The sequence below is a fragment of the Bicyclus anynana genome, chromosome 4 (assembly GCF_947172395.1).
Source record: "Bicyclus anynana chromosome 4, ilBicAnyn1.1, whole genome shotgun sequence".
NCBI lineage: Eukaryota > Metazoa > Arthropoda > Insecta > Lepidoptera > Nymphalidae > Bicyclus > Bicyclus anynana.
In genome coordinates, this window is record NC_069086.1 from 4,530,585 (window position 1) to 4,555,278 (window position 24,694).

Below are 24,694 nucleotides of genomic sequence, written 5' to 3' on the forward strand. Positions count from 1 at the left end.
AGTTATCTACAATCCGAAGTGTCCTAAGCAAGAATCCTCGCTCTTAGCACTGACTTACTAAATCAACTTGCGTTTCACTTAGAAAGCAAATAAGAGCAAAGGATAATAATCTCTTGAATATTGTGTCTTTCAGAATTAAATTTTCAGAATTTGATTTAGACGGCCTCCGTTGCGCAGTGATATGAGCGGTGGATTTACAAAACGGTGGTCTCGGTTTGGATCCCTGGCTGGGTCGATTGAGGTTTTCTCGAATGGTCCAGGTCTGGCTGGTGAGAGGCTTCGACCGTGGCTTGTTACTACCCTACCGGCAAATACGTACCGCCCAGCGATTCAGCGTACCTGTACGATGTTGTGTAGAAACTGTAAGGGGTGCGGATTTTCATCCTCCTCCTAACAAGTGACCCGCAAACAAAGATTAACAAATAAGACATATTAAACAGAAACTGTTTTATAAAGTATACCGATTGCATTTGCTTTAGGCACAAAAAGAAAATGTGAAAATAAAATAAAAAATGTCCACTATTTACTTTATTAGCAACGTAGTATAAAAGAGACAAAAGTTGCAATTTGACAGTTGTTTTTTAAAGCTCCTTTGCACATTATGATACTATGCCAACACGACATCAAAAGCTTTTCAAAGTTAATAATATCCCAAATTGAGATACTGTCGCATTCATACTACGGCGTTACGACCTCATTTACTGTAGTGATGATGAAATAGAGACATTTTTTGAAACATATCTACACTTATAATAAAACTGTAACATGTGAAATTCTGTACATTGAAGATATTTTGAATTTTTTTATTAGAGCCATTATACAATCGATACTGGAGACAAAAATATTTTTTTTTCGATTTCTTGTAATAAATATTTAGGTAAAATACTAGGGAGTCTCATAAAATCAAATCCACATTTATTATTATCATCAACTTTTCACTAAAAATGGTAAGATTCACATACTGAAACTCTGTCGATAAGTCCAGTTTCACTAGCACACCATTGCAGATAGTAGGCACTAGTCTAATATCTACATAAATAAACTATCTATTTATTTACTTATCATCATCATATTCATCAGACGATGAACGTCCACTGCTAGACGCCTCTAGTAAGTACTACCAGAAAACACGTTTTGTTTGGATCTGTTTCTATTTGTCAATAAATGTGTTGAACTTTGTAAGCTATTGAAAGTAGGTATAACGTGACGTCCGGTTTGAACCGTCTACCGGCGTATCAGCGGCGAGCGGCGTCTAAATAAAGGAAATTTGCAAGTAAGTGCAAGGTATAGAAACTACAATAGCGAGACAGTGGAGCAGTTTAAACTTATATATCACTGCAGATACTACAAGTCAAGTGGTGGCGTGCCGTGGGGCCATTAACGCAGCGTGACGAATCATCCGCGGGGTCGGGGGTGCGCCGGGGAAGACGGCGGGCAGAGGGGGGCAGAGCGCGCCCGCCTAGATGTTATCGCGCTTTCCGCCAACATCGCATCGCACTGTCCGACCCGACCGTGTGTTCCGTGACTGACTTTGCGCTATGCCCTATCTTCACTATTTCTTTGGCCATAAATTAAATTTAAGGTTACCGTAAGCCGTATCTATTTGGCCAACTGTATCGTGCTTTCTCTTCATAGAAAGACCCCTACCCTGTTCCACCCTATTTGATTTAGCGCTGGCGTAAAAACCAATTAGGGATATTAGTTTAGTAAACCGACTCCCAGATTAGTGTGCTTTCATTTTTGTCACGTACTAAAAAGTAATTTCACTAACACTCATCGAAAAAAAACAAGTACTAACATATTTTAATGCTGCAACCCGTATTTTCTTTTAACGAAAAACCTAATATTGAAAAAGTATTATATTATCTATAATACAAAGCTAAGACGCATCCAGATGGAAATAAAATTTAAAATTCTTTATTGAACTTTAGCAGGTTGGTAAGTCTTTGCAAACAACGCGTGTCCCAAATCTAGTTTAATTGTTCTAATCATTAATCCTCAAACAAACAAAGGATAAAGAAAAAGATAAGAATGATTGGAAAAATCTAAAATACTAGTTAAATGTTGCCTATCTTCCGATCGATATTTCTTTCTTTATTTATGTAGGAATTTCATTTTCGTGTACATATTATTTGTTTATAGACTTTGAAACTATTATAAAATTACCATTTTCGTGACTTAAGCCCGCATTGCTATTCTATTTTCATGCAGGACTATATATTTTCGGGACAAAAGTATCCTGTATGTTAAGTAAGCCAGGATGTGATCTATCCATTCGTATTTCATTTAAATCCTTCATGTAACCAACACATTCCGACTTTTGAGACACAAACTTTTGATAGTGGCTTACAGGTGTTATGATTCCCATATTATGACAGATAATTATCATCGGCCTAGTCTGTCTAGTCCTAAATGCCCTTGATTCAATGAATAATTTCTTTCTCTTCTTTTTTATATCACTGGGTGCTCCACGAAGTACGGACTGGCTCAGGGTGAGCCTTGAAATGAAGCCTCAATAGCTCCACGGTTAAAGGACTCTCAACAACTAGAGTTAAAGAGAAGAGGAATGGTTCGATTTCCGCGCACCAGGTCATATTTGAAAGATAGCTTTAATAAATAAATAAGACAATTTTATTGACTATACTATATGACATGTGTTTTCTACCTTCATTTCTAATTTCTTTGTTGGTAAACAGTACTTATCAAGAAAACCTATAGTATAGGTGGACCAATGACATCAAGCGGATTGCAGGAAGCCGCTGGATGATGGCGGCTTGAGACCATTGTACTTGGAGGTCCATGCAAGAGGCATATATCCAGCAGTGGACGTCCATCGGCTGATAATGATGAATGATGATTGATAATGATCGAGACCAGATCAATCAATGTAGATACTATTCCGAGATGGGTTGTAAGCTTCAACATTGTACAACTGAATTGAGATTCTACAGGCAGTTGGGAGTGAAAATTTTTTGACAAGAAAAAATCCTACCGTTCTTCGGCCCTCACAAGATGCGTAGCTGAGCAGGTGAACAACAGACCAGTTACCGTGAAATATCTTAAACAGCATTAAAGTAGACAGAGTAAACTTTCAGATTTATAATATTAGCAGTGACAGCGTGCTGATGCAGAGCGTGCCGTGAAAGGCCGGCGCGGCGCGTAATGAGCGGCGAATCCTTTGACCGGCTGCTCCACACCGACGCAAACGCTGAGCTAATTAGGCGACGCTGATCTGAAGCCACAGCAGAATTAGCGCGATTGTTGCGTCTGGTTTAATTCACTGCTATTATTACTTTAGGCCCGTTCCCCGACTCCAGACGCGTTAAGCACTGAATAATTATTTCGCTAATGGGCGTTACAGAAAATTTTCTATAGACACGATAATATAATAAGGTCATAACTCTTAAAACCCTCCTCTTTCATGCAAATATCAGACTGAACTTTAAAGGTTATAATCTATGACTCGTGACACTTTACAATAGATGTTTGTTGTATGACTGGGAAAGAATTGTCGGTGTCGAAATAAAAACTTCACGTGCTCGGACTGTAACAAAATGTAGTTCGTTTCAGTTTATTCCCGGTTTTGTATCGTTCAACTATTATTGAGAAAACCTAATTTGCACTATAAAATAAATCGTTTCAACGTGACCCTTTCAATGTGGGGTACGATTCCGAATTTTATTAACACTAACGTTTTACACTGTTTACTCGGACAAGAGCCGGCAACGTGAAACAGAGTTCAACTTATACTTGCCTGTAGAAAGTGATTCTTGTTACATACGAAATCACTTGTTCATGTACGCACATAGCACTTTGGCTTTTCAGTAAATGTAACATGATAATAACTGTAGATACCTTGAGTACTTACTTTACACCTCACAATGGTACAAATTGAAAATCATAAAAACGCACATGGATAAAAGAACAAAATGCTCTAAATTACCAAATGAAATAAAATGAAAGATCAAAAACCAAAGACAAAATACCTATAATGAAGGCAAACTAAAGGAGTAAATTCCAGAAATAACATATTCTGTGTTACTTTCACAACCGAGACGAATCCAAAAACACCTAATATGTTGTAATCCGACAAACACTTTAGATTATAATGCATTGCAAAGACATCACAACAAACATATCTACAACAAAAATGTTTTCGAATAGAAACCAAGTAACAAATAACCCCTTCGAAAGTTGGGTAAAAAATAGAACACGGTGTAAAAGCAGAAGTCCATTTTTCATAGTTCATAGTTAATAATAATAATTATCATACAAATTCTGATAGAAATAAATATGCATGTATGATAAATGCAAACATCATATTGCAAGTAGAAAACATTGAAACCAAATCGCATTACAATATGTGTGGCGGGCAATTTCAGAAGTCTTACTCGCGAAATGGAAGCAAAGCTCATCTCATTAATCTGGGTCTACGCAACTAAGCCGTGATATGCCGATGGTGACACCGGCAATCCTCGCGGTCGACGGGGCCGCGCCGACAAATCCTCCGTGGCATTTCAAACAGACGTAAAGAGCCTCCATGGAATATTATTAATACACGTATCTACGTAAATCTACGTAAATGATTATAATACTACGTAGCAGATCGCCATGAATTTAGACCTCGTTCTGAGGAAAAACAACTTTAAAAGGTAATGTCTAAAGGTTGTCTATAAGAGATGGCTTTAGCAACAAGACCTTTATACTCGTAGCTTGTTGATTTCCTTGTTTGTGCGGAGTATTATAAATTGTTAAAATATTGTATCTAAACTAATATTATAAACAGGAAAGTTTTGCATTTTTGTATGCACAAAATAAACTCAAAAACTACTGGTACGATTTTAAAAATTCTTTCATCAATGGAGAGCGACATTATCAGGTAGTAACATAGGCTAATTTATTCCTGTGTTCCCACGGGAATGGGAACTATGCAGGTAAAACCGCGGAGTTCTGCTAGTATTATAATACGCAATAAATAAATAAGCTTTTTTCAATTATAGATTGATTAAGATTTACAGAATACATTTTAGAACAAACTAGCTGTGCCCCGCGGTTTCATCCGTATATCCTTACGATACGCGAGATTCTTACAAACACTTTGTTACTACAAAAATATCGCGATAAATAGCCTAGCCTGTGTGCTATTTCAGTCTATGTCTGTGACGATTATTAAACCCGTTCACAAACTTTCACACTGGCGTGATTGAGTATAAAGAATATCCTATCCATACACCCAAAATTTCGCAGTTTGGTTTTAAAATCAATTAAATCCATAACCTGCTATCATATGAATATTTAGCAGAATTTTTAGTGTAAACGCTCCACGCCGGCGATGCAGAGACCAGAAACTGCATCTAAAATACGAATGCGGTTTGAAATTTAATCAAGCCCCTGACCACGACAGCGCATAGCAATTTCTCATAAACGCCGAGGTAATAGTACAGCAGAACAACAGGGGCAAGCAAACAGGGCGCCCATTGTGCGTGTCGGTGCCTTCGCGGAGTCCTTGTTCCACGCCAGTTTGCGAGTCGCCCCAGTCAACACTCACGTTGAGATCGCATTTTATTCATTACTCCACAGTTTGTGCAAACCATTATTTTGGTACGATAGCTTAACTATTTATAACCGTGCTCAATGATTATTTTATACTGTAGATATGTTACGTGGCTACATACAAAATCACCACTAAATTTAGTTACATTATATATTTATGTATACATAGTTTTTATACTTCCTAAACACACAACTCGACATTGTAGACAATATTTAGATATTATGTGTTAAACTTTCATTTTTTAATAAGCGACTAAATAAAATTAAGACAATTATGCACATTTTGTCCGCCTCACTTTTGATGCGCTAGTACCCTGTCTTTAGTATATAATATCGTTGCCGTGCTCGTATGTGGACGCAAATACACTACCATGTTACATATTAAGTATGTAACACTGAATCATTTAATAGGTAATATCTGAAGAATTGTTGTAAAAAGAACTTCAGCTGTCTCGTTGGTCCAGTCGTTAGCCTATGTGGCTTTCGATTACGGGATCCTAGGTTCGAATCCATGGTCGAACTATTAAATATTTAGCTCTTTTTTTCGTGAAATTCTCAGTTGAAATGAAATGAAAAGTTGACAAGGTGTTGTTATAACTTCGTTGCCTCAGAAAGCATGTTATCACTTTAAGCCTGCCAACCCGCATTGAAGAAGCGTGGTGGACCTAAGTTCCATATTCTCTCCTCTACAAGGATTGGCCGTTAAAACAGACTGACAATGATCAATAATGTTCTATAGTAAAACTGAAAATTTTAGCTTTCTGCACCATAAACAGTAAAAAAAAACTTTCGATTTATGTTTCAATATCTCCTATACATTTCCCATAAAAGTCCCACTTTCCAAAACCTTATCAAACTCGTTTGGCGATCGTATAGTGTCCTCAAAACAGAATATTTAATTTTAACAGCCCCTTTAACGTCGAGGGTAGGGCACGATACGACTTTTTATAGAAAACAAATAGGCTCGCGTGACTGTCTCGCGGAAGGTTTGGATGACTTCCTTTGTTTCTACACATAGTTCGTGTTGCGTGGTGTTGTATCACGCCTGCTCCACTGCTTAGTATGAACTATAAAACTAGTTTCGTGAACATAATGTATAGACTTATCTACGTGGATAAGCTATAAATAACTGTAACAAAATGAACTGAAAAATAACCTAATTTTGTAAGTTTCCGTAACTAACAAAAACCATTTAGACCAAAAATTAATTACTTACTTAAATTCTCTGTAGTCCAAAGTTTCACATTTATTATTATCAACACATAAATAAAATTTAAGTGGTAATTTACACGATTAACCATACCAACATATGATCAAGCTTTAAAACTTTTGTCTGTCTGTCTGTCTGTTTATCCGGGCTAATCTCTGGAAGGGCTGAACCGATTTTAACGAGACTTTCATTGGTAAACGGAGGTCATAGAGAATCATATAGGCTATATTTTGTAACAGGTAAAATACATGACTTTGTGAAAAACTCAATTTCACGTGGAAAAAGCTGCGAGCTCTAGGTAAAAAATTGTTATTACGTTTAAAAACAATTTCAATAACCAATTACAACTTGTGACGATGAAGAAATCCGTTCCCGAGCGATGTCAAATAGGTAGCTCGGTATTGTTAATCAACATCAATTAACTTTTTCGTGGGAAATAGAAAATTGGCTAACCTCGCTCTCGGCTACGGAGAAAAAGCCGTCCTTATTGGGAAAATAAATAACAATGGCAAAGCGGGCTGAGCGGGCGATTAATCTAAGTTTAGAGAGTTAACAAGATGGTGAGGTGAAGTGATCAGCGCGAGCGCTGTTGAAGTTTAATAAGCGTTAGTTGGCGGACGGAGGCGCGGCGCTGGCAATATAGATGGAGGGTCGGCGACTGCCAGACATTCGCCATTTCATGAAAGACTAGCCGACGCCCCGCGGTTTCAGCCGCGTAGTTCCCGTTCCCATGAGAATACAGGGATAAAATATAGCCTATGGCACTCACAACTAACATGATTATGTAGTAGTAAAAGAGTTTTTATAATCGGTTCAGAAGATCCAGAGACAATTTTATAAGAGACTAGCCGAGCGACGCCCCGAGGTTTCAGCCGCGTAGATCCCGTTACCGTGAGAATATAGGGATAAAATATAGCCTAGGGCACACGCAACTAACGTGGTTGTGTAGTGGTAGAAGAATTTTCAAAATCGGATTACCTACTCCTACAATTCCACAAAACTTTACCTGTATAATATTAGTATCGATGAAGCTTTGTCAACTCATATTTTATATACTTACATTTTATAATCATAAGTATCTACTCGTATAAGTACGGTAAACAAACTATGTAGTTTGGACCGTGGTTACTTCGGGAGGTAGCAGGTTTCAAGAATCCAGACCCTCAACCATCTAAACTAATATAATAAAGCTGAAGAGTTTGTTTGTTTGTTTGTTTGATTGAACGCGCTAATCTCTGGAACTACTGGTCCGATTTGAAAAGAATTTTTCAAACTGGTCCGATTTGAAAAGAATTTTTCAAATCGGACCAGTAGTTCCAGAGATTAGCGCGTTCAATCAAACAAACAAACTCTTCAGCTTTATTATATTAGTTTAGATTCTTTCAGTGTTAGATAGCCCATTTATCGAGGAAGGCTATAGGCTATATATTATCCCTGTATTCCTACGGGAACGGGAACCACGCAGGTGAAACCGCGCGGCGCCAGCTAGTCTAAGTATAAAGTGTAATTTATTTATATTTTACTAGGCATACTATAAGCAATTAAATTATATATTTTTTGGCCGGACACTTTGCTTCATAGCAACCCTTCGCTAGAGACTTTTATCTATAGTGTTTTTCGAAGGGTTGCCATCTCGCAACTAAGGAAATCATTAATCATTTTGGTAGGAGCGTGAGCTGCCGAACTATTTGCAAAACTAGCCGACTCCCCTCGGTTTCACCTGCGTAGTTCCCGTTCCCATGTGAATACGGGGATAAAATATAGCCTGTGATAGCACTCACAAATAACATGGCTAAAAAAAAAAGTATATCGCAAATCGGTTCAGTAGATCCAGAGATCACCCACAAACGCAAACTTTACCTCTTTATAATATTAGTATAGAAGTACAGTTGTCGAATGTCTGGCCGTCGCTGGCTCTCAGTCCAATAAGGCGTTATCTCCGGTGCGAGGTGCGGCCGCGAGCGTCGCTCCGACAAATTACCGCTCTCATCTCGCCCGCCCAGCTCGAATCTCCCGACACGTTATAATTCATCTAACACCCGGCGCGATCATTGTATCAATTAGGCCGTGAACGATAGACAACAATATTGCGCTGTCGATGTTTCATAATCGCTACTCGTTGACGCGCTCGCCGTCGGACATGGCGTCAGTGTAAGCGTGCATCATTATTGTTGATGTATGGTTCCTCGAATGACATCGCCTAATCGAAATGTTATTCGGAAACTAAATTCCGTATTGTCATCATCATAGCCAATTTTAACGGCCCACAGGCAACGGCAGGCCTAAGTCCGGTAGACGACATGTGGCACGTCGATTCTCTTTCTACAATCGCGAACGCATCGAAAATTCAGGATTCAAACCCAGGATCTCGTGTATCCAAAGGCTAGCACTGGCAAAATTCTGTATTGTAATTATTTGATTTTTGCCAACTGGTAAAGGAGCATGATACGTGCAGAAAGTGGCCAATTAGGTTTTTAAATTCCAACAGAGCGAACTTAAAGAGCATCGCGAAGAAGACCGCCGGGGGCGGACCGTCAAAGCTGGTATAATCTTATAACGCTAGTCTTGACTACTCCAACCTTCTCAAGATTTAAAGTAATATTTGCAGAATTGTCTTTGTGCGAATTTCACGTTCTCGGTTGTAAAGCTCCATAAAACCGTTTTAATGTAATAAAGTTCAAAGTATGAGCCTCATGTTCCAGTGTCGGAACAATTAGGCATAAGTTTTGCAAGTCGTTTGCAACGGCCCGTACACTTCAATTTCTCCGCGGCCGGCGAAGCGTGGCGGCGCAATCGGGCGCAGCTAAGTTAATTCGATCCGATTCGATTCACGGCAACCGTTCGATTCATTGCAACACTCGTCGGTGTTCTTCTTCCGCTAAGGTGCAAGAAACGTCCGTGCTACCGATAGATTCTATCATTTCATCTAGATCGCACAGCAACTGAATTACGTAACTGTTAAAACTTTACTTTGAACAAGGTTAAATATCAATGAAAAATACGTTAACACCAAATTCCAATATCTTGATCATATACCACAATTACGACTTAATTAACTTATTGACCATTTCGTCGGATCCAATAACGAATTGTCTCCTGATAGTTTTGCGCTAATTAACTGACAACTTATTTTATGTGGCCATCTATTTACCGAAACAAAATAAGGTAACTAAAACACGAATCTCTGTGGCAGAATTTGATGGCAAAGCAAAAGGGACTTTGCGAGCACCATACTGATTACGGTTCCATATTTAATGAGCCACTCACGCGGGCCTCTAGCAAGCCGCAGGCTAATTTCAATACCCTCCTGATTATTTAATAAACAGCGCCACGCGTAACCAACGCGGGGGAGACAAAAGAGAAGGCACGACAGGTAATTAAACGGAAAACATTCCTTTTTTCCTCTCGGCCAAGTGTTGCATCTTTGTGCGCGGTCCACAAATTACACATTCTTGCAAGCAGCCGGCATCGTTGCAAAGTGCACGTAGAAAAATGGGAAAATTCACAAGAGAAAGTGTTCATATGTGAGTGCGGGGTGCGGCAAGGCGAGGCAAGGAGCAGGGGCGGAGGCACAAGACGGGCCGCGCACAGTTTAATTTCCCACGAGGTCGATCTCAGCGCCGCGGAGCGCAACCCGCGGGAATTAATTGCCAGTAATGAATAGTCAAGTGAACGTCCGTTAATTATGTATAGATATTCTCAAATTAGCAAACGATGTAACACAGAAAAACGAATCACATCGGCATTACATGCGCTAGCCGACGTACCGCGGTTACACCCGCGTAGTTCACGTTTGCTTAAGAATACGGGGATAAACTATAGCATATGACACTTTACAAATAACATGACTTTCTAGTGGTAAAAGAATTATTAAATTTGGTTAAGTATCCAAAGATTACCCCTAAAAATATCAGAAAATTTACGTCTCTATAATATCAGTATAGATAGATAGCTATACATTTCCTTCGTGTGATCCCCACGACGTATTATATGTCGCATTAAATATGTCGTCACGTGATATGAATAAAGATACAGTTTGCTTCACAGTAAAATTGTCATTAGAAATCAGACCGGCAACAATAGAACGTATAAGTAGATATCACAATAAAAGCTGTTTTTACATACTTTAAGCGCGTTTCTCAGTGCAAATGTGGAATGTTCACACGGATGGCAAATTAGACCAAGTTGCAGGTAGCGAAGCGACATATTGTTTTAAGTTCGTTAACCTCATATTATATGCTCTGGTTGTTCTCCGCAATTTTTATTCTGAGATTTAAGATTTTTTGTTCCTCCTACCCTTATATGTAGTAATTGCTTAGATCGTTAAAAAATTAAAATACCTTTCTAGGTACGATGTACATAATCGTCTTAGGGTAAATAAATAGGAATGTAATCTACATTAATCTAGAAACACATTTAAATATTTATTAACCACGACTCGATGCAATAAACCTTATTGTTTATCATAATATTGAGTTGAGCAAACGATCGCAAACAGTTATACGATTATTGTATATATCGCATATAGATGCGCAATGGGTGATATATACTATAATTATATGCAAATCTACGTTTCTTGTCTCTTGTTTTATATATAACACTTATTAAATCATTAACTTAAATATATCAATTGATCCAATAAGTTTACGTGCCTGCAGCGCTAACGGCAGGACATCCGATAAAACTGATCGTGTGTTGATGTGGATGTCAATTTTTTTTTAACAATATTGCCATATCTTTTAAATATGACCAATATTCCCATTCCCCTCAACTAGTCGGGAAAGACTGTATTAGGATTGGGTACGACAATAGATCAACGGGGCGGGGATCGAACCACCACCCCTAGATGATCATGAGTCCGATCGCTCTTACCGTTGAGCTATTGAAGCTCTAGACATGGTGGATTATTGAATGGTGAGTGGCTTGCATTACTGATGCAAAGGATAATAATTTAAACTTGTAAATAAAGCAGGTCGACCTTAAACGTTTATTTTAGATACGATATATTATGACAATATAAACTGTACATTATTTGAAATCATAATGTACAGTTTTCATTATGTAATTTCTATCATGTAGCTTCAGACTAATCGGCGAATTACACACAATACACAATTCATTTATGATACTTCTATGTAATGAAGATTATGTTTAATCAAATTAAACCTAGTAGGTTTCAATCAAACACTACGAGTACAACCACTGTAAAAAGCAAATACGTGATGGTAATTTGACGAGCCAATGTATATATTGGTTACAGAATTACATCGCTAACAGAAATACACAAATGTAACAGAGCTACAATAAATCCATCCAGCAGCAAATGGGCAATAAATAAGAGTGGAAAAATAAATGTTTAAAATCTTATGGTAATGTTACGTATACGAGCCACCTACCTACTTTTTAATTGTGTACTTCGATGCGCAAATCCGTCTTAGCGGCCTACGCGTTTGTCCATATTAGCTCGCAAGTACAAAAAGATCGGTAACAACGATTATCCTCAATAATCCGCTGACTAGCGATGTAAACACCGTCGCTTATATTATTAACCTAATCCAGTGTTTATAGTATTGTTATTTAACTAATCGACCGAATTTAATTCTTTCAACAATAGAAACTACATCTTCACCGAGTAACAGACTATTTTATACGTATAGTATAGTCAGAAGTAAACACGATGACTCAAAATAACGCCTATTTGACCATTTGATAGCTTCCTATTTATGATTTTAATAATAAACAATAAATCTTGATAAATCACCAAATTACATTTAACGATATCAAAATGAGAATTTGCTTGGAAACGAAGACTCATCCGACAAGAATTTAGCATCAAATCTTTAAGTACTGACTTTCCAATCGTTTTTTAAGAGTTCCGTATCCAGAGAGTAAAACGGTATCTTATCACTAAGGCTTCGCTGACCGTCCATCCGTTTGCACTAGGTTGCATATCATGAGCCGGGATAGTTAGTTGAAATTTTTTGTAGTTAATATAGTTCTATCGTCGCTATAAGAAATACTAAAAATTAGAATAAAATAAATATTTAAAGGGGCTGCCATACAAATTTTTTTTTGCCTTTTTATTTATAGAAAATGGTACGGAGTTCTGCGCGACTTTGACTCGCACTAGGCTCGCTTTTCGCAAGATAAGTACTATATTGCCGACATACACTTAACAAGCTAGCAGATACCATAATAATAAAAAAATAGTGTATATAAAACGTTTCTCAACGGCACAGGCAGTTTGTCGACGGCAATTCGATAAGGTGTCTTTGTGTTGCGATATTGTCGGCGCTTCTCTCGCGTGTATGCGCCGTTACAATCGGTAATGACGTGTGCAGTTAGGGTGTAGCTTTATAACTTCCTACTGCGGCTCGGAGGCGCGTTGCGTGTGAACACGGCCGGAGATTGGTCCCGTAAGAGGCACGCGCCATACACATTACACATAACACTATAATGCCAGTTCCTACACAGTGCACTATAATATGAACGCGCTGACACTGAAGATATTTAGACACTCGTTAACTAAATTATTTCAATTTCGATTTCAAGATATCATCTTTGACATAATATCTTTATATTAGAACATCTACATACAAACAACCAACCATGTTAGAAGAAATAAGAGGTACATAGGTTATATAAACCACATTCGATATTTACAACTGGCACTCGAAAATTATTTCAGCAGCGTTGTCAACGGCGCAAAGACAGTGCGGCGACTAAGCTCAGGTTTGCTAATTAACATAGTTTTAACGTGCCACTCGCGGTCCGCGTATAAACTAGCTACCTTTTTTCCTTCTAACATTATCGTTGCCTACAACATATTTTCTATTTTACACATATAAATAGGTACGTATACAATATATGTTTTGTTAGTTCGCTAAACTGTGAGCAGGTAGGTATTAAAGCCATTTTTTTCAACTACAAATAAGTCCTTGATTGTGATTTCGCGTAACTTTAAATGACCATGCAATCTAAGACGGGCTTACTTAGAAGAGAAGCCTACAAGTTTATTCTACCTATATCTCTTATATTAGCCACCCACCATCCAATAAACCCACACGCCTGCAGCGCAAACGGCTTGACATCCGATAAATCTGACCGTGTGTTGGTCGCGATCGGCATGATGTATAAATAAACGAATAAATGCTGACCTATTTATTATCTGATTGTCTCAGTTTGTAACAGAATAAATAATGTCCTGAATGAGTCTTTACAAGCAGCGAGGTGAAGTCGATAAAACCCATAAAAAATCCGACACGCGTCTCCTTGACATCCGCATATACAAAGTTTTGTCATAATAATGGGCACATCGCGACCAACACATGATAAGTTTTATCAGATGTCTAGCCGTTAGCGCGAAATGCATGAGGGCTTATCGGATGGCGGGCGGCTAGCATGACGGTTTCTACGCGCATCATATCGGAACGTTAAATCGCTTGGTAGTTGGTACGTCTTTTCCGGTAGGATAACCAGCCAGAGCCGATGCATAACATCAAACCTAAGACAATTTTGAAAATATAAAATCCTAAACTGACCTGCTCCTAGAAATCGAACCCAGAACCTCTCTGTTGAGAACTACATCACTAACAACTGCGCTAAAAAATTCGTCAAGTCGTCACTTGAAATAAATTAATTTTAACTTGTATGAAAACTCCACTTATTCTTTTGTTTATACATCGCTAGTCCAACATAATGCAACAGTGGAATCATCGAATGAATGTAAATTGGTAATTTTGTATGGGTATTGCTTATTCGACAGTTATTGGTGCAGCGAAGTCCACCAAGTTGGCTAAAGTGTAATTATAACGCTGAAAATTAGTAATAAAATAAGCGATAATAAGTATCACTTCGAAATTGAGTAAATATACCCTGCCTTATTTCTTCGCCTCGTGAATTATTGTACCATTTATAATTACACTAGCGGATGCCCGCGACTTCGTCCGCGTGAAACTCGATGTAAACTTTCAACTACCGCTACCCTACCCCTACCCTACTAACAGCTAAAAACGCAATAACTAGACACTGAAGGCAAAACAATATGCTTTCAATACCAAAACCCATTATAGTTTCGTATGAAATTCCAGTGAATCTTATTGGAATAATATAACAAAAAATAAACACAATATCCTTGTGTTTTTTATAATGACAACGTATAAAAACGACCAGTTATTACTGACTGAGATAATCATTAGGTCAGCAATATAACTTGTTTAACAATACATTTCAATCAGCTCTTTTGTTATTTGTTTAACAGATTACGTCATATAATGGGATTCCGATTCTTCTATACTTTGTTAGAGGGTATTGAAAATTTAGCTCTACCTAGGAATATCTCTTGAGTTACTTGATAAAGCACGTACGCGTAAACGTCATATGCTTTAAAAATTAAAAATAGCAATGCTCATGTTGATTATTTTTAAGGCTAACTACAAAGGCATCATATATTAGCATCTAATTAATATTAGATGGCAATCAAACCCATTACTTCTCGATTAGAAATGGCCGGACATTTTTAACCAGCGAAAATGGTCGAGAAGTTTACTGTTGTTATTTACAGGTATTTCATTATTTGCACAAATACGACAAATTACATTAAAACAAACAACTATGGTGTTGGATACAAAGACTAGACAAAGACGACCTTAGAATAAGGAAAAAAACACATGGGTGATATTAGTAGAATGTAGATATATACTATACTTACAAGTCTATGTAATAACTATAAAGAATAAGCATACATGAAAATATTTAAATACCAAGTAATAATACGTTGAATTAGGTACGCGTTAAGTATATAATAAACTACCAGATGCCGCGCGGATTCACCCGCGTGGTTTCAGGTTCCGTAGGAATACGGGAATGAAATATAGCCTATAGCACTCGAGAGTAGTGTAAACAGTAAAAAAAAATTAAATCGGTTCTGTAGTTTCAGAACCTATTTATTGAAAACAAACAATCAAATCTTTCCTCTTTTTAATATTAGTATAGAAGTATAGATTATATCTATAGGTACTATAAATAAAGATCCATTGCAACAATTTATGTAATTCAATAATTTCAGCACAGCTGTACCGCATAAGGTTTAAGGATACAAGTTTTTATGCATTCACGACTAAACCACTAAGCCGATTATAAAAATTTTAAAAAATCACCACCAATGGAAAGCTACATTATCAGCGAGTAACATATATATTTTATCTCCGTTTTCCCGCAGGAAAGACAATTAAGTGGTTGAAACCCGCAGAGCGTTTGCTAGTTATTATAAAAAAATATGTCAATTTTGATTAAAATATTAATATTCTTTAAGTCTTAACCTATAATTGTCAACACAGAGAGACATCGATTCGTATACGAGAGCAAGATAAACAAAACGTCAGTCTAAAAGGCCAGTCGTATGGTCAATCAACTCCAATTAAGCATTAAGGATTCAGTTATATGGTCGCTAGCATAAAGAAAGTAGGTTTACGATTACTTCGGCCTAAAACCTTCGCCTTTCACCGAACTCGCCTTTGTACTATGTACGTACGTCGTACACATTAAGTAAACTCTTGTAAAACGTCGCCGTCGTCTATGCACAATGTTGATCTTTAATAATGTAAATTTTTAGGGTTCCGTATTATTACGTAAGTAGTTCTTGAGAACTAGCGTTAACTAAAATTGCAGTGCTCTTACAAACACATCGATTAGGGCTTTTTACCACCCCGTGAATACAGGGGTGATAAAAAATGTACGGAAGTACTTAGTTTTTAAATTATAGAAACGCGTAAACAAAAACTCAATAATTCAGTTAACTCATTATCTTTAACCCATCTTTTCAGTAGATCACAGGTCAAGCCAAGTGGAAGGACCTCGTGCAGGACATTTTTGAATTTGGAGCATATTCCATATTCCCGAGATCAAGGAACAGCAATTAATTTCTATATAGTTATGTAAGCTTAGACTCAGCGCCACGAAATAAGTCCTGCGGCTAAAACCTGAACTAAAATTGACAGCGCCTTACACAAATGACAACGCCATTATGACATTAGCGCCGCGTCTGCGGGACTTGTTTCGTAGCGCGGAGTATAGTCACGTACTTGTCAGTGTCAAGCAAAGTTTGTACCGTACCCTATATCACTTACTTTACCTACATTAATTTATTAATTACTTTTAAGATATTCCGAATCAAGTTCGACATTCGAATCCCCGAAACTTAACCCTTCAAGAGATTGACGGAGGATAAGCTTGAGAAACAAACTTTAGCTTAGGAAAAGTACAAATACAGACATACATATAAAATGAGAGGGAGTAAAGGTAAGAACAATGGTAGAAAGTTGACAATAGGGTTGGTTTAAGATCTTAAACCTACCCTTTGTCCCTTTTACAAGTTTTTCCTTCATCATTTGAGACACGTGATATTGAATCGAAGGCAAAGGTCATATCCACTGCTATCATGGCCCTATTTAGGTATGTACAAAAAACAAAATAAAGTTCTATTCAAACTTCAAAAAGAAAATTGCAGCATATATCAAACACGGGGAGCAAATATCAAATGCAGTTAGTTGAGTGATTGGCGGAACGCAAACTTTAAAGCAAGTATAAACGTATCAGCGTATAGGAAGCTTGATACAAAATTCTTATTGGGCGATCGACTGCATTTGCAAGGGAAAGTAAAGACAATTTCGCTATAGAGAAGTAAAGTTAGTGCTATCAATAGAAAGTCACAAAATTTTATCCACTCCCACGGGAATTAGAACTAAGCATGTGAAACCGCTGGGCGTATGTTAGTTAAGTATATTTTAAAGATAACTTTAGGCATATTGGTACACGCAGCACAATGCTGAGCTGGATCCTTTTTCATATATTGCTAAATATGACATAGTGGTGTTCAGATGCTTGGACTACTTTTGGTTTTTGACTTGCTTAAGTGGTCTGGGTAACAGGCACTACTACTAAGGTGTTAAATTGTGGCACAACTTTTTGAAATAGATGTTTTTTCTTTCTTTCTTTGCATATACCCTTTTTTGATAAGTTTAGAAAGTATAATAATACATAATCACAACAGAAAAGGGCTTCATTCTCCCACAATAGCTATTTTTCGCAAGACGACAATAGTACTGTCCTGACAGTTGTTTATTAATGATGTTTTAATGGCCCTTCGGTACACCATTAATATTGATCAACTCTTTTCCAAGCCGATAAAGTAGGCTTTCATTATTTGTTTATACAGAAACAAAAGCATTCATAGTAAGCAATTTAAAAGTTACCATACCTGATGATATCAAATATAAACGGTCAATTTCAAAACTAACACTCATAACATAAATCTTTTGAGATTCGTCAATAAAAGACAATTTACAAATATAATATATAAAAGAGTGAAAAAAAACCTGAAAATAAAACCTACAGTTCTACTATATTTCAAGTAAATTTCAAATCTAGGCCACGTCGACGCAAAATCCATGCCCAAAACGCCAATTACCAGGTTTTGTTAATTCCTTTATTTATTTTATCATGGTTGTAGAAAGTGTTGTATACCACTACCCGTAATTGGCAATTGTAGCACTCGTGCTGTCTAATGTGCATTAGGCTAGTAGACACTTCTTTTTAAATGTTCTCAAATAGTTGCTAGATTGAAAAAATTATTTTGATATATTATTGAGATGTGATTACATGAAAATATTTGTTTTTTAATAAAATTTTGACAATAGGAGCCAAAACGCCCGTCGGTCATGACAATCTATATTTCAACTATTTCATTACGTCACTATAACAAAGCGTTTGAGTAAAATATTAGTTAATAATTAGTCCGACGTTTAGTACATCTAGTGTTAGTGACGTCACAAACTGGACATCAGCGTTCTTGAAGATTGGAAAATTTTAATAAATACAAGATATTATTTGATTTACATTTATTATTTGATATCATTATATTTTGGACCGTTATTCCAAGTATTACACGAAATTAATATTGTTTATATTAAATTTTATATTCTTATATAGATAGATATTGGAAGTCAAATACCCTATTCCGCTTCACCTCATTGCACAAAAATCTCTCGTGCTACAATGACCCTCATTACATGACAGTGGCATAAATAACTATTTTGTAACGGGCAACCACAGAGGACCAACACTTAGGTCTATCCTTTAGGTTACTCCACAGATGACCGCCATTTTGATACAACTTACTTGCCGGCTCTATACCAGCCTGTACACACGTTGCCGGTCAAAAGGTTGCCGATCGCTGGTCAGTGTAATTCAATGGTCACTAACCTGTAGCTCGAAGGGCTGGTGGTGCTGCGCGGAGTCGGGCGCGGGCTGCACGACGGAGGCGCCGTTGACGAGCCCCGCGCCGCCCACGCCGCTGCTAGCGCCGCCAACTGCGCCCACGCCGCCCACTCCGCCCACGCCACCGCCCACGTTCGTGTACTGGGAACAAGCAACGTTCTTAGTACATTTTTGTATTTTTTTCAAATTTTTTACAGATATACTAAACATTTACTTTTAAGAAACAAGTAAAAAAGTTGCTTCTCGGGACGCTCAACAGAAGTGATAATTTAAACCTGCTGCTGTATACGTCAGAAAGGGAAAACAGCAAGAGTGGCTCCGTAACGCGTTACATGACCAAGCGTTACACTTCTATAAGTTATCATTTCAAATACATATGCTCCACTTGCACCCTAACAGCCACGCAAAAGGTTCTTGAGGAGTTCTAAGCTTTTTTACCATGAGCATTGATTGGAACTGCTGAGAGAAACAACTTTTGATTGACAGTAATCTAGTGAACCAGTATTTTAATTATTTTTCTTTGTTTTTAATTGTTATACATTGGAGATGATAGACTCAACAGATTTTTGAGATTTGTGGTGAAAGACTTGCAATAGATTATTTGAACTGACGTTTAGTAACCAATCCATGAGACAACCTAAAGCGCGACTAGACTAAAGCTCAAGTACCTGTAGCAATGATCTTAAATATATGTTACAGAAATGCTTTCTTTTCATGCTTCCTTAACAATCAGTGTGATTGTACATTTAGCACCAAAGCTGCTTATGTGTGGCACCAGGGAGAATTTAAAAACTGATTCTGGAACAGAATGAAATATTGGCATTCTATGGATTCACTGTTGTGTGGCCTGACTAGTAACCTGGGTTGTAGGGTTAAAGTAATTCTTTATATCAAGTTATCTGTTTGTGTTGTTTTCACTGTCCAGTCAAATGTGGTAATATCCTAGTAGAGCAGTTTTCAATATCCATACTAAAATGGACTTGCTGCAGTTGTAATGAGGCCAAGGTCTTTTAAGGAGTTTACAGAGATTTAGCTGCTACACCTCTTGCACTCACTTCTACAGCCTATAAACTCAATTTTATTGATGTCACGTCATGTCGAGGATTGACATTTCATATACAAAATGATGTGTTTATATTACCAGCAGAATTTCTATAACTTGTTTAAAGACTTTGGGCTCACTGGAACTACAGCAATTTTTATATTAGAACAGGTATCTAAAGCTACTCTAGGAGGATTTTACGAAATCTTGTTAGGCAGGGATAAGGCGAGCGGAGAAGGGGTTAGTCAACTGTTAAGGATTAAGAATCCCTAATCCTACAGCCATGGGCACAAGTCCAGGGCTCTGTTCGGAGTATTACTCTGGCAAGAATCCATGGAATGCTAAGAAGTTTGTCATTCGTGCCTTCTCATAATACTTTTATTAATAGAAAACGAAAATATTCACCTGTTGCGTGCTAGCGAAGCTGTTGTTGTCGAATTGCGGATGCTGCTCCATTTGTAGTACAAAATCGATGTGCTGATTCATAGAGTCGTTTAGCGTCATACCTGGAATAATAATGACTTGTTAATACACTTACACTATTTTTAGATTAATCTATATTAAGAAGCCCAACCACGCTGTAGCGCTTGCAAATTTTCTCAAGGTTACATTTACTCTCATTCTGCTGCACATTAAAATCAGTAAATAATTTGTGTCCAATATGCATCAGATTCAGAGATTATATTATATTATATTATCTTTATTGATGATTACACAATTTAGTGAGATGTACATTTGTTAGCATTCATCTAAATAACCAATAAATGACTGAAATCAGGCATCGAGACAAAAGTACTGAATAAACAAAAGCACATATGTATTTTAAGAGTGGGAGGCTCTAGAAATACTATGATCCAATACTTTTGTTCCGAGTAATTACACCTAACCCTTAAGAAATGATTTTATTATTAACAGGTATTAGCCACAATGACTGGCACAAAAGCCTTAGCATTAAAAGCAAAGGGCTCATTTAAAATCAAGGGTCACTTGCAGAGATTTCTTATAGAGATAAGTGTTTCCTTGTCCACTGTTTTTCTTTTTACTTTTGCGTGTGACTAATATTGGTACTAAATAAATAAATAAATAAAAAAAATCTGTTGTCATCACATACTGTATGACAGAAATGAAATATTAGAGCACTAGCAGCTGTCCATGACTCTGCGTGAAATTCCACCGTGGTTTTTCCAGGGTAAAAAAAGTTCTGCTATATATCTATGCCAAAGTAGCGGACGCACGCGACTTCGTCAGCGTGAAACTCTACCCTACCCTACTTCTACCCTATCCCTATTGTACCCCTACCCTACATATCCTATGTCCGACTCCTGGTTGTATATCTCTCCATTTACAACCAAATCAATCCAGCCGTTCTCAAGTTACAATCAGGATTACTTACATCACTTTCTTTAATATAAATTGGCGCAGTGGTAAAGCCACCACTACTTTATCCCTACCCTACCCTAGAAAAACCGTGAAAAGGTCACAGGTAAGAAGCGTTTATAAAATATAAAAAAATATTTAATTCAAAATTTGTTTATTCAGTGAGAACAATATTAAATATGTCCATTTAATAATGGTTACATTAAGTTATATTTTCAAAAAATATATTGTAATACAAACCAGGATGAATTTGTGGGTGTTGCGGATGCGGCAGCCCCTGCAGTGGTCCTACTCCTAACATTCCCGGGTGATGCTGAGAAACAAAAAAAAAATATATAATTTTAACATAAAGAAATATTAGAATACAGGTTTTTAAAAACTTCCAATAACTTTCTTAGTAAAACTGCCAAATGACTGTAAAATTGAGAGAAAAATAATCCTCATTTCACATGTAAAGCTTTTGTTTGTTTTTAAAGTTTAGTCTAAAAATTATTTTTTTCAAGATTTTATTTATTTAACTTTGTAGTTGAATAAATAATATCATAAATGCCAAATTAGAAATTTCCAGTAATAAGAGCCAGACATGTAGATGATGAAACTATATCGGAAAGTTCCTTGTGGACTATTAGTCCCTTAAAATGTGTTAAGGTGTTTTTATTTATTTATACAATACACCAACAATGGCAGCAGCAACATTCATCATTATCAGCCTATTATAACAGCCCACAACAGGGTCAACAGGGTCCCTCATTATAGGAGGGGATATGTCGCATAGACCCACCACGCTGTTCCAATGCGGCCTGGCGGGTTACACCAACACTAATGTAATCAATACCTGCGGGTGCTGCAGATGCGGCAGGTGGTGCATCTGCTGCGGCTGCGGCGCGGGCAGCGCGTGCGGCGGCAGCATCTGGAAGGCGTCGCCGTTGCGCATCGCGCCCATGCCCACGCCGACGCCCATGTTCACGCCGCCCACGCCCACGTTGCTCACCGTGCCCACCCCTCCCTCCTCCTCCGCGGGCGACGGCTGCCGGGAGCCGGGCGTGCGGCTGCAATCAACATTTGACCGTTAATAAATACTTTCAAAACATAAATATCACCAGACTATTTTTAATGGTTCCCTAGACAGCTCTTATTCTCCTTCAAAAGAGGGGAGATTTGAGATTTATAGGCTTAAGTATTAATGACTCAGTCAACGAAATCAGATGCTAATGATATTATCCGAAATGGAGTCTATAAGGTGCTACTGGGAATTTTTAGTTGGCATTTATATTGTACTAGCAAACGCCCGCGAATTCGTCAGCGTGGAATTCAGTTTTTCACAAATCCCGCGGGAACCATGTTTTTTTCCGGGATGAAATGCCTATGTGTTAATCTAGAAAAAATCTATTTTCTTTCCCAAATTTCCCCGAAATCGCTTTAGTAGCCGCAGCTTTTTTTTTCATACTTTTGGCTTTTAATATTAATGTTAAGAAGCAAATAAGAAGAGTGGGTTTTAAAGTAATTGCAAAACTGTGCAGCTTTTACTAAAAAAAAACATAGTAACAACATAAGTTTAAAAAAATACTACTTATTAATAAAACTAATACATTATATTGAAAAATTTACTTTTTAATTATTCTGTCTAATGTAACTATCCGAGGGTGGCATTGGCAGAGGCTACGATTATAATAAATATGTACACATCGTAATATTATCTCAATCAAGGCAACTGGGGTGGCAGAACATAAAGCCATCTACAGTAACGTGGTGTGCTGAAGTAATGCTGAATAAGTAAGCGGGAATGCTGAATAAGTATGGTGACGTGGTGTTGCAGCAATGCTGAACGAGTCAGCGGGTCGATTGCGCGGCGCTACATCCGCGCGTGGCATTGACAGAGCCCACGATCATAAGTCCACACGATATCTCATTCAATGCAATTTGGGTGGCTTTTAACAAGGAGCTAGTCTCTCATGTCGTCAGCAAAACAGAGCCCTCTATGGTATCGCGCTGTGTTGCAGCAAAGCTGAATAAGTGAGCGGGTCTATGGTAACATGGTGTTGCAGCAATGCTGAGCGCGTCAGCGGGTCGATTGCGCGGCGCCATCCGCGCGTGGCATTGACAAAGGCCACAATCGCAATATGTACACACGATATCTCATTCAATGCAACTTGGATGGCTTTTAACAAGGACCTAGTCTCACATGTCGTCAGGAAAACAAAGCCATCTATGGTAACGCGCTGTGTTGCAGTAAAGCTGAATTAGTGAGCGGGTCTATAGTAACGCGCTGTGTTGCAGCAATGCTGAACGAGCCAGCGGGTCGATTGCGCGGCGCTATCCGCGCGTGGCATTGACAGAGGCCACGATCAGCGCGCGGTTATTGCCCGCTTCCAGTGCGCCTCGCGCGCCGCCTGCGCCGGCCTTCGCGACCGACGCGGACGCTCCAATTCCGCTCTAAAGACTCTGACACACTTGATGGTTAAGTATAAAGGACAACGACAACACAATCTGACAAGATTTGTGAAAAATCGCGTACAACAGCCAAACTAGTACAATAAGAAAAATTATTACAATCAATCGCCATTTTTTTTTTACTGTGTCATGCGAGATATGACTAATATGACAATACGTACGTACGTTACGTAAACAATAGAAAATACCGATGCTGACGCCCCTATGTTGTTGACAACAATCGATATTAGAATATAATTCCGAAAAAAAAATATAACTTGGTCACCCTAGGGATTTTTTTCAAAACTAATTAAATTAGTTTCAGATTATTGCGTTTTATCCATTAATTACAGGACACACTGTATCTTAATAAAAGCAACAAGTATCAATAATAACCTATTACATTGATAAATAAATCTCAGAGGTGCACAAGTGTGCACAAAGCCTTACACACTCATTGAAAGGTGCTCCTAAAACACGGTATGCAGACGATTACTCATTTAAACTGGTTATCGCGATCACATTAAATTTGCTATTATTATTGTTCTCGAGTACCCTACAACTGCTTTATTCTTACTTTCAAACACATAATTACCTACTCAGTATGGAGACAAATTACCAAATTTTAAAGATTAAAAGTCACCTTAACGAGTACGATAATTAACTATTACAAATGCCGTTGATATTATTACATACACATTAAAATCCTCTTTTTTTCGTCACATCCTTTATAATATTATTGAAGGGTATTTTAATGAATTACTTATGCATTATCGCTTAGATGTAGATATAGATAAAATCAACCA

The 24,694-nt window shown here is 37.7% G+C and overlaps 1 protein-coding gene across 7 annotated transcripts in view; it reads right to left on the minus strand.

The window, feature by feature from the left end:
- LOC112058060 (maternal protein pumilio) overlaps positions 1 to 24,694 on the minus strand; it is a 114,114-nt gene that overhangs the window by 69,021 nt on the left and 20,399 nt on the right. For all 7 annotated transcript variants that reach the window (XM_052881337.1, XM_052881336.1, XM_052881341.1 and 4 more), the window contains 4 exons: positions 22,294 to 22,507; positions 21,699 to 21,771; positions 20,487 to 20,587; positions 19,025 to 19,180 (listed from right to left, as the gene is read on the minus strand). In XM_052881337.1, the coding sequence (XP_052737297.1) occupies positions 19,025 to 19,180; positions 20,487 to 20,587; positions 21,699 to 21,771; positions 22,294 to 22,507 (544 nt within the window). The remainder of the gene's footprint in view (positions 1 to 19,024; positions 19,181 to 20,486; positions 20,588 to 21,698; positions 21,772 to 22,293; positions 22,508 to 24,694) is intronic.